At 35.0% G+C, this 14,425-nt stretch overlaps 2 protein-coding genes across 6 annotated transcripts in view; one reads left to right on the top strand and one right to left on the bottom strand.

Moving 5' to 3' along the window:
• METTL21A (methyltransferase 21A, HSPA lysine) overlaps positions 1–7,824 on the top strand; it is a 55,961-nt gene extending 48,137 nt beyond the window's left edge. For both annotated transcript variants that reach the window (XR_009009104.1, XM_057551744.1), the window contains one exon: positions 5,207–7,824. Coding sequence is in view for 1 of the 2 variants with exons in the window: in XM_057551744.1 (XP_057407727.1) it covers positions 5,207–5,319 (113 nt within the window). In the remaining variant the exon portion in view is untranslated. The remainder of the gene's footprint in view (positions 1–5,206) is intronic.
• CREB1 (cAMP responsive element binding protein 1) overlaps positions 1–7,931 on the bottom strand; it is a 39,702-nt gene extending 31,771 nt beyond the window's left edge. For 3 of the 4 annotated variants that reach the window (XR_003621813.2, XM_057551739.1, XM_007167025.2), the window contains exons 1-3: positions 7,818–7,931; positions 1,742–1,888; positions 985–1,026 (exon numbers count right to left, since the gene is read on the bottom strand). Coding sequence is in view for 3 of the 4 variants with exons in the window: in XM_057551739.1 (XP_057407722.1) it covers positions 985–1,026; positions 1,742–1,888; positions 7,818–7,931 (303 nt within the window). In the remaining variant the exon portion in view is untranslated. The remainder of the gene's footprint in view (positions 1–984; positions 1,027–1,741; positions 1,889–7,817) is intronic. The other variant, XM_057551740.1, reaches the window with a different exon arrangement.
• Between the last annotated feature and the right edge of the window lie 6,494 nt (positions 7,932–14,425).

The following is a 14,425-nucleotide window of genomic DNA, read 5'->3' as shown; positions in this document are numbered from 1 at the left end:
AAATAAAAACTGAGGCACAGGATAGGAGACCTATTGTTCAGTCAGTGTGGTTCCACAGGAAAATCAAATTCTTCGGTCTTTACCTGGACTATATCGTCTCCTCCTCAGTAACAACAAATTCCATTCCCAATATCTTTCAGTATGGAAATGCATAGAACTTGATGATTTTACATCAAAATATTCTTTCTTTCTTTCTCCACCCCCCCACACTGCCCTGCCTTAAATGTCCAAGCAAACCAAAGGCACAGGGCCAGAATGAAGCAGAGGTGGGTTAACAGTGGCTCAATGACTCAAGAGTATGATATGGCTGACAAAATCTGGTATATCCTTTGATGACACTAATAGAATGCTTCTAGGACAAAGGAGGGACTTCTCCCCTCTCCAAGTATCAATCAATCTGGCTACTAAACTCAAGGAAAACACAACAGCTCTTACCCACAAGAAGACAACAAAGATGGTGAAGAGGAATCAAAGCTATGTCATATATAAATGGCTGAAGAAAAACAGGCATTTATTTAGTCTGGACATTTTTTTTAAATGGGAAGGATGTGGGAGATGGGGAAAAGGAAGCAGCCCAATAGAAAAAGGAGTTAAATTTGCTTAACTAGTTTCTGAGAATAGAATTGGGACCACTAGGTAAAAGTTTTAGAAAGATATTCTGGTTCACCACAGGGAAGAATACTTCAGCAATTACCCCCAATTATAAAGCAGTTACCTCTGGAGATAGAGCTTCCTTTCTCTGAAAGTGTTCAAGTAAAGTTGGACTGCCATTTGGAGGAGGAGAGAAGGATATTATATAGGGAAATTAAGCAACAGACTAAGGGCTGGGTAGGTAACAAGTTTGGCCTAGACCTAGAAGATCTCTTAAGATTTTTATTCAAACCTTGAGTTCTATGTTTATAGAGAGGGACAAAGATATAAAGAATAATTTCTCACCTTCCTTTCTAAAAATAGTTCTCTCCAAATCTAGGACCTAGGACTCACCTGAGTTCCGGAGAAAAGTCTTTTTAAGTCCTTACAGGAAGACTGTGAAGCAAAAAATATGAAATGGGAGGCTGGGGTTATGGCCTACTTGAATGAACGTTCAAGTCTTTTTTTTTCCCCAATAAGCTCATCGAGAAGATGTACACAGCCCTAGTTTCCCTACAGTTAAGTAGAGGTTTACACGCCTTTATTCCCTTTGGATCCAAACCAAAGGAACAATCTTTCCAAAGAATAAGATAACATGCATGGAAAAAATCCCTGATTCTTAAAGTGCACTTTCTGAATATATCATTTCAAAGTTATATACTCTAACTTAGAATCCTAAACATTGCTGGTTTTCTCTACATTCAAATAATATCTTAGGTAAGGTTATTAATTTTTGACAAGGGTTATTTTTTCCAATTGCATGTTTAGAAAATAATTACAAAGTTATTATTTTTGTATCTTAATTTTCCCTGAGGTACATCAGCCTTATAGTCTCTCCCAACATTTCCACTTTATCCCATATACTTTATGATTTTTCCCATTCAATTCTTTTTCTTTTTTAGTTTAAGAAAAAGTTTTTTCTTATATGTCTGTTCTTGTGTATATATGTTCCTATACTTAAGGTGACTATACAGATGCAGCATATTCCATAATTACTATAAAGTAAAATAAACTCTGAACTAGATATGTTCCTATTTTCATAATGAAAGGAGAGAGATATGGCTATAAACAACAGTTATGAAAGCAGACGCAGAACTTTTTATACACATACCTGAACTGTCTGGACTTGTGGAGACTGAATAACTGATGGCTGGGCCGCCTGAATAACTCCATGGACTTGAACTGTCTGCCCATTGGGCAGCTGCACTAAAGTTACGGTGGGAGCAGATGATGTTGCATGAGCTGCTGGCATGGACACCTATGGTGTTGAACATGGAAAAAAATTACCATCACAGATACCTCCTGGGGAGTACTCATGTTTAGTAAGAAACAACTTTTTAGCAGCAAAAGGATGACCCTCCTGCTAGGTTAAGTATTCCATTGGTGTGAAAGAAACTAACCATTAAACTTAATATTCTTTTTGAAGAAAGACTACAAATGCTTCCCATGCCCCCTACTTTTAAACTCCTCCCAAATGAAAAAAACCAAAAAACTATTTTAATGTAATATCAAAATATATAACACAGACTTCCTTGGAACACTAAATACCACTTTATTTGTATAGTGCCTTACATTTTCCCACCTGCTTTCATATTCAATTTCTCACTTTGCCCTTCGAAGAAATCAGACTGGTTAGAATAAGGGTTATCTCCATTTTAGAGACAGAAATATGAAGTGCTCAAAGAGATTAAGTCACTTACCCAAGGTCAAGAGATATGCTAGCTTTGAAGAATCGTGAGTCTTCAGAATATCATGTGTTAAATAACCCATGTTCTAAAACATAACTGTTCCCAAACTTGGGCAAAACTTAGCTACTAAATCTAGAACAGATACATATCTTACAGTATACAGCATATTTTTCTCTTGTAAACTAATTACAAGTATGCCTTTCATTAATGAGAAAGTGTTAATAGATATTATAAACTGAAAATTTCTATCCCCACCCCACCCACTGAACTGATAATAACTGACATTTCAAGGATTTATTTTCCTCTTGAAGAAATAAGGGAGCAGAATTGAAAGAATATGAGAAACCAGTTTTCTCCTGAGGCACAAAGAAGGCAAATTTAATGCCTCAGTACCCAGGTTAAAAGGGTTCTTAAGTCATACATATCTATCAGATGGTATTTACTGTTCCTGTGCTTGAATGCGTTTGGGGGTAGCAATTTTATTTGTTCATTTGGTAAACAGTTATTGGGGATATGTGTGCCAGAAACAATGTTAGAACTGAAACTACAGAAATGAGAAAGACATAGGTCCCTGCCCTTAAAGAAATTATTGAGGCACGTGTATGAAGGAATGGGGAAAAGAACACAAATAAATATAATTCAGTGAAGTAATGAGGTTTGCAAAGAGAAGAATGGACACACTGAGGAAAGCTACCCCGCCCCACCCAGGAGGAGGGGACGCTACCAGGGAAGCATGTGAATTTGAATTAAAGAATACAAGTAAGGCACGTTATTATGATTTGCAGGGGGGAGGCAAAGAATTCCAGGCAGAGGGTAGCAATGGCAAAAGCAAAGAGAAACAGCAGTGTCTGTAAATGGCAGAGAGGGATGACCAGCAGTCAGTACTACTGGAGCACATAAGTGTGTTACTATATGATGTAGGAAGTGTGGAGAGATGGAATAACAGAAGTAGGCAGAGGCCAGACGGGCTAGTCACGAAAAGTCTTACATATGTTACGTTAAAGAACTTGCATTTTACCGTGAGATTGGGAAAAGCACTGAAGGGCTTTTGAACTCCTGAATATCACGGTGAGGCTTGCATTTCAGATAGATCACTTTACTTTAGTGGCAGTGTGAAAGATACTTATCTCAGAGGAAGAGAAAAGTGGAGTGAGACCAACTGAGAAAGTCTATATATAGTAGTAAAGGTGAGAGGATAAAGGCCAGAAATTAGGCATGAGTTGTGGTAGGGATGGGAATGAGAGAAGTGATTTAATGAAAATTCAGGAGGCAAACCAGAAAGGGCTTTATGAATGACTGATTGAAGGAGGTGAGACAGAAATCAAAGACGACCCACATATTTCATGTTTGGGTGAGAATTAGTAGACTATGACATAAAGAGAGAGAACAAAAGAAGAAGCTTATGGGTGGTTGGGGCAGTGGTGGAAGATGATGGAATTGATATGATATCTGAATTTGTAGAGATGTTTAGCAGGCAGTTAAATATTTGACTATGAAGCTTGGGGGAAAGACACCTACTGAAGGTAGAGGCTAAAACCATGAGCTTCTCCTTTGGACAGTTAGGAAGGCCTTCCTTATCAATCGTTTTTCTGGCCACTATATATCTTACTTAGTTTTACCTGGTTCTCAAAATGCGGTCCATGGATGACCTCCATTAGAGTTACATAGGGTGCCTGTTTATAAAGTCAGAATCTCTGATGAACCCAAGGACACTTTCGCCTACGCCAAAGTTTGAGAACCAAAACCATAATTTATTCAGAGTATCCCATCTCAATGGAAAGCTCTTCTAATATTTGAAGCAATTAGTACGTCCTCTTCTCTGAGTATTCTCTAGGGTAAATATAACAAGCTCACTCAACAAATAATCCCTTTTCTACCCTAATTATTCTACATAATGGCTACTCTTATTTTAAGTTTATAAAATACAGATACACCAAAAAAGAAAAAATTGCTTATATTCCCACCACTCAGAGCTAATCACTTAATATTTTTGCTGTAGATATAGGTGTTTTTAAAGATGCATATATATACACTCAATTTTCATAACACTATCATAGAATCTACTTTATCTTTCAAATCCATTCTAAATATCTCTTCATACCATTAATAGTATTCTTTAATGGTAAAGAATGGTATAATGGTAAAAATTACATAATCTGTTTAATAAATCCCAACAAATTATTGGAATTAAATTATCAGTAATAATTAATTAAACAATAATTAAATCATTAACTTAATATTATTAAATATTAAATTATTGAATATACAAAAAATTATTATTGGATATTTAGGTTTTCAAATCTGCCTATTACAAGAAAGTTATTTTACAAAAAAATTGCAACGATCATCCTTTTACCCAACTCTTTACTTAAAACCATCCATAAAAATTAACATTCCCATACTCAAAACCAACATTGTTTTTTTTTCCAGTTAAAAAAAAAATCTCTGTAAATTCTAAAAGTAAAATAAGGCATTTCGTTACTGTTTTAGATTGATTTTCTTCCTTTACTAGTTAGGCTGAATTTGTTTTTTTACTGTTCATTGATCAAATCAAAATGGTCTTGGACTTGACAATTTTATTATATATTCCTAGTATTAAAGACTGACAACCAAAAAATAACTGGTATCAGAATTGCGAGAAATAATGTCAAAAATGTATAATACGTGTGTTAAGAACTTGGATGAGCAAGTGAAAAAAACTCTGTAATTAGGTATTAAAAAGAACAACAACAAAAAATATAAATGGGAACAGACACTAGCTTTCCTAAAACTCAAATATCATGTCATTCCACTTATCAGTGATTATATGCAAATTGAACATGTGCATGTAATTTTGTTCCTTCTTGAATTTCCAATTAAGCTTCATGAAACTGATTTTGTTTTTACAGGCATAATCACACCAGCAGAGAAGAATGGGAAAGGAGGTAACAGTAAGAGTTTTGGAGGCTGGAAATGGATGAATGGTAATGAACTTGGAAAACCGCAGAAGGCCAACTCATGAGGCAGAGGCAGGGACAGACTGATTTCTGCCACAAAGTCCTTAAGAGGCTCAGGATCTAAGGCACCCCAGAAGGTAGAGTGAAAGGAGAGGCTGAAAATAAGAAAGGCTGATTGAAGGTCTTTGAAAAGCAATTGGGTCCCCTCTTCAACTCTCTGTGGAAGAATAACTAATCTATACCCTATGCTGACAGAAAAATGGAGGTTTATTTTCTGGATAAAAGGTTTCTTGACTGCCTAACACCAGGCACTGCTGAGGTGGGGTACTAAGCCCCAGTCCTCTTCCCTCATCTGGCTCAAAGGTCTTCACCTATAAGCAGAAGATTAGTAAAGCTTTTCTCCGCGAACCTGACCAACACTAAAGGGAGAAGAAAGACTTAAGAGATAATGACAGTGGGATGCCACAATCATCCTACCGTGAAGCTCACAACTCATAGATGTTAGGCCCCGAACAGATCCACATAACTTCCAATACAGGTTTTTGGTTCCCTACTTTTAAATGTAGGCAGAAAACCTCGAGTTATCAAATATTCAAGGAAATCTTCTGATAGGAAAGATGGTGACCAAAACAGATAGAAGGGAGAAAAGGTACATAGAAGAAAATCTTAGATGAAAATCTATGTGGAGAAAACTTAAAACTTAATATTATCAGAGGTAAGAGAAAATACTGCCTTTGTGAAACATAAAGAGGATGCTATTAAAACACAAAAGGACTATTCAGAAACAAAGGGAACTCTTGGAAACATGACAGCAGAAATAAAAAAAAATCTGACAGATGGGTTGAAATGTGAAGTTGAGAAAATCTCCCAGAAAGACAAAGAAACAGAAAACAGGAGAGAAAAGATGAGAAAATCAGAGAAATAGTCCTATAGGTATAATATCTGGATCACAAGAATCCTAGAGAGAAAAGAGAAAGGAGAAAGAAAAAAAAAAATCATCAACCAAATAAAGAAATTGCCCAGAATTGAAGACCCCAGATTCCACTAAAAAAAAAAAGCCCACTGAATACAACTGCACAATGGATGAAAACTGATACAAACCAAGGCCTTGATAATGAAACAGTGAAGCACTGTGAACAGAGAGATTTTTACAAGATAAGAGATACAAAGTAAGAAATGGATTTAGTCTTTTCAAACAGCAACACTAGAAGTTGACTGTGGATTAATGCCTTCAAAATTTGAAAAAATGATTTCTTTACCAAGAATTCTTTACCGAGTCAAACTTGCTCAAGGGACCACTGGAAACAAAAACTCCCCAAGAGAAAGACAGTAGGAAGAAAGGAATTTCCAGGACGACATTATATAGTGGACGTGGAGGACAAACCAGACCAGAAAATGATGTCCCAAGAGATAGATATGTTGAGGGTTGTCACCACCAAGATCCCTGCTGGTAGTGTATCTTCTTTTTACCAGAGGGCTGAATGTTTGGATGAGCCCAGATTCTTATCTGTGCACACTTGCCTTGACCATGTGCTAATGAAGTCCTGATGCTCTTACCTTCGTTCCCACACCTGCTTCATCTTGAGTACTTTTACTTCATCCCTAAATGTATTCTGCTTTGCCTTACACCTGAGGGCTGGAGGTGGGTCGAGGTGATCTTAGGAGAAAACACAAAGCAGCCCACCGCTTCTGACTACATTCCTGCTGGAGGTCTAGTATTTGGCCCATATTTTAGCTCAGTGTGGTAACCACCTGTGGTTAGCCCTCTATATCCCAAGACCCATTCTTGCTCATGACTCCTCTAGGAGAGCTTTTAAACTCTTTGGGAAGCTGAAGCTCGACATACCACAGCCTTGGCTAGGATTATTTTCTTTTGGGAGCTTTCATCTGAAAGAGGCAATATCACATTTTCTTACCTAGCAGGTTATTGTTTGCTATTTGGTTTTTATATTAACCACCTTTCTCACTCATATATATGCCAACAATTGTTAATAAAACATTTGAGAAAAAATACACAAGAACAAAAAATAAGGATGAGAGAATATAACCTTAGAATGCCAAGACAAAGACAAAATGAAAGAATCATGAATCGTATTTAAAATATACAGGGACAAAAACTACTATCATCCTTGAAATTTACTTGTGTGTCAATTTATTTGCTTATCCTATTTTTTAGTTTAAGCACATGTAAATTTAGCCTTTCAGATTATCTGCATTCCCATGCTCCCAAATAAATCTATATTATATGAAAAAAAGCAGTTATCATATTAGCTTTTCTTCCTTTAAGAGACAATCTACCCATCAGTTTAAATGTAATTATTTCTGAATCATGTCACTACAAATAGTGTGTTAGTGTTTAACAATACATTTTTCTGTTATGTTACTGAATCAATACTATCATTTCTAAAATTAGGCTAATACTAAATAAATAGGAATTTTGATATTCTAAGAATGTTTCTGCTCATTTTATGTATATCTCTGTAATAAAAACTAATAAGTTCTCTTGTTTAAAACATATTCCTCTTAGAAGAGACAACCTGGAATCTCTCCATGTATTTTATACCTGGGCTAATGTGGCAATCTGTGGCTGGGCTTGAACTGTCATTTGCTGGCTTTCAGCTTCTGTTACAGCTGCATCTCCACTCTGCTGGTTCTCTGCTCCAGATTCCATGGTCATTTAGTTACCTACAATAATATGGAAGAGTGTTACAAGCACTACAGTGCTTTGTGCTTTTGTGGTTTTAAAGGCAATTTTCAAGTTGTAAATAAGTATATGTGGTGGTTAGGTTAGCAGATGCACTCAGAAATCTAGTTGAACTATAATGTAGTTGAATTATTGTCAGACTCGTCCAAATATGCTGAGCTATAAAAGTTCTAGTCTTTTCAAAAAAGAAAAAACTTTTTCCTTTGCCATTTCTTCCCAATGGGATATTACTCCATCTATTATAGAAGACGGGATTCCTCTCTTCCATGAATCTTCCCAAATAACAAGGGGAGGAAGGGCAGCAGCAAAATTATAATTTTTTCAAAAATGTATCAGTCAGGTAAGGAGGGAGGGTAGAGAGTAGAAGTGAGTTGATGACAGGGTCTATGAGATACTGGCTTCAAGGTACCGCCTATATGGGTATTCCCTCCTATTATAGGAAGAAACAGAAGAATTATAAGCTACTTCCTCAGGAAATTATTGGTGGTAGGACAAAATAGCCCAAGTTTCAACAGCCCAAGTTATGGGGTCTCAAGGTAGAAAGGTGGGATTAATAGAGACAGAGTCAGAGACCTCAAACACTGAAAAGGCTATTTTGTGTTCTGACTCCTTACCCTATATATAGTGTGCAACATACACATATGTGTGCACACACACACACAATAAAACACCTTTTAAAATTTTAACTGCAAAATTCTGGATAAGTTAATCAAGGCTGATCTTTCTTACTTTTTGGAACCTGCTTTGCTAAGAGTTTACTATATTTCTTAGATCTGGCACTGGATGACAGCAAAAGTGAAGAGCAATTCCTAGCAGCAGTAGCTGCTAACCTTGAGGTTAGGGAAATTGATTATATATAGCAGATATAACTGGGAAAGCAACTGTGTCTAAAGGAGTCACAATAAAAGGGATTACATCTTACTTGTGTACTACTGTTATCATTCAGTGCCTAGCATATTACCTGTCAAAAATAAATTTAATAGTGAGGACTACCTATGGTGATTCCATAAACAACACAAGAACTCCAATGCTTTTCCAGAATTTATTACATTTATTTCATAACTCCGACATCAAAATAGTCACTGATCCTTATGTGATTATTACATGCCATCAGAATGTATCACATGCTAACATTTTGCCATCATTCACAGGAGTCTATAAAAAGAAAGTGTTTACAAGTGACAGTTAAAAATGAAAATATCTCTGTAGAAATGAATATAAATAATGTAGAAATACAGAAGCCACAAAACAGATGACAAAGGAAAAGATCAACAGACTTGACTGCATAATTATTTAAAACATTAATATGACAAAAGCCACCAAGGCAAGTATACAAGGAGAAAATATCTGCTACATAAAATCAACAGAATAACATCTAGAATACAGAGAAACTACTAATTCAGTAAGAAACTCTTATTATTGGCTAGTTCACAAAGATATATGTTTCAAGGATGGAATTTTTTTTTATAATAGAAAACTGGAAACAAGTATCCATCATTAGGAGGACCATTAAAAAATTAAAGCAATAAAAAATAATGAAATCTATAATGTAATGACACTTAAAGCTTTCCAAGACAGACTGAGTTAAATGGCAAGTTATGAACATATTATAAAGTAGAACCCCATTTATGTTAAAAACAAGTAAAACAAATTGTTGTAAAGGTGTATGCATGAAAAGAGGTATGGGAAGTTATAACTGAATCGTAATAAGTGGTGGCTCTGAAGAGAGAAAGATTTGATAGAATTGTATAGGATAATTTTCACCTTTTACTTTTTACATATTTTAGTATTTTACTTTTATTTTTTTCTTTCTTTCCATAAGCATGGATTCAGGATTTCGTGCAGGATTAAAGAAATTTTAATACCAGAAATGACAGATAACATTTTGAAACTCTGAACCAAAAGCTTTACTTCAGTCATGATTTTGAGATATCTGCTGATAAAATTTTTTTAATCTGATACTTTTTATATGAAATTTGTATTTTTGTTTAAGATTTACCTAAACTGTTTACCCTACATTTCCAAAGAGTAAAAATGACTATTTAAAAAAAATTACCAAATAACTTTGTTACCCTCTGTGATAATTCATTGAATTGTACACTTAAAACCTGTGCTCTTTTAAACTAAAAAATTTAAGAAAGACATCAAAAATAACAGAAAGCAACATCAACAGCAAAATAGTTTATGTATACTAAATACTGTCCATACTTTTGCTCTGGAAGAAAATGGCACATGAAAGCAAAAAATCTAATCTTAGTAACAATAAAATAAGTAAGTGAATCCATTTGAGGACAGTACTGAGTCAAGCTAAATAAGAGCAGAAACCCGCAAACTTTTCTCTTATCTTCTCCTCTAAGTCATCAATTTAATGAGAATGAGAAGATAAATACAAATTTATCATCATAATACTTCCTTTGTAGAGAGAGAATATGCAACCACTTTTGAAAGACTTTAGTCCAAGCCACATTTTTTTTAACCTACGCCGTCATCCATATAGTTTCACTCCACCATTTGATTAAAAGTAATCCAAAGCACAGATCATATTTCTTTTGTTTTTGTTTACTTTTCAGTATGTCAGGGCTACTTAATTTTTTTTTTTTGACATTTAAGGTATAGGGTATCATTACAACTTTTTCTTTCAAAAAATAAAATATTTATGACTCTATAATAATAAAAGAATAAAACCATTAGCTAACATAAGTAATTACAGCTACAAGGACACATTCAAAATAGGAATGTGATTTGCATCCTTTTTCCCTCCCCAACTAGATAATATTCTTTTTACTTTTTACTTTCTTCTAAAAACAAAGTGTGGTATTTCCAGTGGTTAGCATCCCCCATGTAAATAAACTGCCAGTGTTTTATTATCATTTCATTCAGGCAGACTACCAAATACTTTTTCAAGGTGGGGGACGGCCTTCTTAATTAGTTTGAGTAGGTATCAACCACTTGGGCAACAGTACAATTACTGTCTTTCATCAGATAATTCAGGCCTTTCTCAAAGTACAGGTGAGAATTACTTATAGAAAAACAATTTGTTTTAGATAAGAAATTCAAACGACTCAACTAAAACAGAAACTATTCTTTTGGTTTTCACCTTGAGGGTACTGAAATAGCAGTCTCCAACTAAACTAGCATTTAATGCGAGCGCATTAATTATGACTTTGAAAGCTTTTACTCTTTTTTTGTTTGTAGCTTCAGGTGGAGAGAGAAGAGATGCTATGGTATGATGTGTACAGTCTTCAATTTTTCTATTAACCCAGGAGCAGTCTTAGCCAGCAGCAGAGCAGTATTTCAAACACAGGATCAGCTACTAGACCCAATATGTAGGTTTCCAAAATTACTCAAGAAAGGAGATTCCTAATTCATTACACAAATGCTTTCTGAGAGTGCAAAAACAAAGAAAGACTGAATACTGCTGTAAAATTTAAAAAAGATCAGGTACATATGAACTCAGAGGGAATACTGTACAAATATTGGACCTGGAACATTAGAAACAATGAATCTTAGAAATCATGAAAAATCTAGTCTTGACAGTTTTGTCAAGAATTCTTAAGAGTTCTTCCAATAATTCTGAATTCCAAAATTTATCTGTGATTGATATTTAAGATTTAGGTATTTTCATGAATTTATCCCTAAAAATTTACATAATTCTTTGAAAACTATGAACTTAAAGCAAATTTCAAAACAGTGTCACTCCGAAAAAAATCAAATTTAAAAAAATAAATTCACAAAGATACATGCCATTTTGGGACCTCCCTGGTGGTGCAGTGGTTAAGAATCCACCTGCCAATGCAGGTGACATGGGTTTGAGCCCTGGTCCGGGAAAATCCCACATGCTGTGGAGCAGCTAAGCCCATGCGCCACAACTACTGAGCCTGCGCTCTAGAGCCCGCGAGCCACAACTACTGAGTCCATGTGTCACAACTACTGAAGCCCGTGCACCTAGAACCCGTGCTCTGCAACAAAGAGAAGCCACTGCAAAGAGAAGCCCGTGCACCACAACGAAGAGGAGCCCCTGCTCGCTGAAACTAGAGAAAGCCCAGCAGCAACAAAGACCCAACACAGCCAAAAAAAAAAAAAAAAAAAAAAAAAGATACATGCCATTTTGCTACAATGGTCTTCAGAGTTCTAACTCTTAACATGAAAAATAAAAAGGGAGTGATCCTGCCGTATTATGCACCCGATCTTGAGCGAAACAAAGAATGCTGTTCTAAGTAGTTGGGAAAGAGCCTAACATTTGGTGGAAAGCTGGATCTGTCACCAAGTGGTCGTTGGACAAATTAAGCTTTTTGTGTTCCAGCTTCCTCATCTGAAAACAAGAGAGATGAATTAAAAGATCTCTCTCAATTTTAAGTGCTCTGATCTTAGGAACTGACAGCACAAGATGTATGCACACACATAATTATGCAGACCACTTAATAAAATAATATATGTATTATTTCCTTTTAGCACATGGTTCACAGTAAAGAAAACAGACTAAGAATAGGTCACCTAGACTCTCAATCTTGGGCAAATATAAAAATATTACCATTCACATATAATATATAAAATTTATCAAACAGCTTAATAGTCCCTTTTCTTAATTTTCAGAGGATAAAGCAGCTTTTTCTTTCCATCCTAGAAAGCTTCAAGAAATTTATCTAAGACTGTATCACTTTTGTACCTTTATACAGTAAAGACAGTAAATATTTAAAAGTTTAAAATATAGTTTAGATAAACATCCCAATAAAGTGTCAAATGACTGCTTCCATAATATTTAAAAGGAGAGTATGCTGCAATAGTCAAGAGTGCTGGAATGCCAAAGAAACACTAGAGACAAATACAGTATTGATAAATTTGGGGATTTATTTTCTGATAAGAAAAATGGTATAAGCAAAGGCTTAAATTATAGTAGGCCTTTAGAGAAATGGGTGAGTCAGTGGCTGGTGTCTGACCTTGCATAGAAGCAAGGATAAAAGATAAAGAAAGAATGGTCATTCCAAGCCAATCAGCAACTACTGGGGCAAAATGAGAATATGAGAATGATGTCTCTTTAAGTCATTGAGTTTAGAATTTTTATGTTGCAATGTATTTTACTTCTACTTTGTATAGCAATATATCCTGAGGTAATTCACAAGTGAATAATTCACTTTTCCAAAACCAACACTATCTTCAATTTTAACAATTTATATTATATACATTATACTTGTATTACAGTATCATATCTGAGCATTTATATGTCAGGAACTGTTCAAGTTACTGGGGATGAAGAAATAAATTTTTAAAGAACTTTGTGGAATTTATATTCTAATATGTGGAAATAGCAGAGAGAAAGTAAACAAGTAAAATGTGTAACAAATCAGAAGGTAAGAAGTGTTGGGTAAAAAATAAAGCTGGGAAGGATATTGGAGGGATTTTCAGTACTATAAAAGCGGACCAGTAAAGCCCTCATTGATAAGGTAGCATTTAAATTCACTTATCCAGCACCTGTACAGAACTATACCAAATCAGGGATAAATTGCTGGCAGCACTAATTCTGTATTTTCTGCCTCTACCAAGTCAAGTCAACTAAAGGTCAACAAAAAAGAAAGCAAGCCCATATCATCACTTTTGCTAACAACCATTAAGCAAAAGGAAAGAATGCTCTAAATCTTCACTTTGTTCTTTGTCCTAAAATATTTTGACCTTTAAGAAGTGCCCAAGTCCTTATGATCCTAAATGTTCTAGTTCACGTTTATGAAAAATAAATCCATCTCCCTTACAACTTAGTTTACTTTTTAATCCCTTAAATCTATGACAAATTTAATCCAGTTTAGGATGAGAGGTAAGTATTCAGAGAAATGAACTGTGAATTTTGACTCTGAAGAAGAAACAATATTCATAATTAATAGAACATATGAACATATGCTGTGGTTTTTAAAATGCAAATGACCTTAATTATAAATGAGAAGAAAAACTTCCCCTGCACCTAGCAAGTGGGGGACTCCTCCTGAACTCTTTCGTCAATCTGGAAGTCCAGGGATTTAAGGAAATCACATAAGCAGAAGTCTAACGTCTCCAGGGTAATCACAGCAAAAGTCACATTTGGGCACATGATTTTAAAATTAAATGACTAGTTTGTTGCCATAGGCAGATATATTACTAAAAACATTTTGCATAAGTATACCTAAAAACATCTAGGGGTGATGTACAATACTTTCTACAGTTATTTTGTACCTGTTATTTAGTTTTTAGTATTTTACAACTGCTTGAAAGCCTTGCTAGCACATTCTTGCACCTTCAACATGTCTTAATATTCTAAAAGTGTTATGATTAATTTACTAAAGAGAGTGGCAAAATGTTCAGCTGCTACATAAAGGACTCTAGCTTTCCAGGAATCAATGACTATGTTGCACTGCCTCTTTTCCTCTGCTTTTTTTTCCCCTGTATATTTTTTGGTTAACCTTGTAATCCTTCATTTATCTTTATCTCATATGTCCTATCTA

The sequence above is a fragment of the Balaenoptera acutorostrata genome, chromosome 8 (assembly GCF_949987535.1).
Source record: "Balaenoptera acutorostrata chromosome 8, mBalAcu1.1, whole genome shotgun sequence".
Taxonomy (NCBI): Eukaryota; Metazoa; Chordata; class Mammalia; order Artiodactyla; family Balaenopteridae; genus Balaenoptera; species Balaenoptera acutorostrata.
This window is presented reverse-complemented; position numbering and strand designations above follow the sequence as displayed.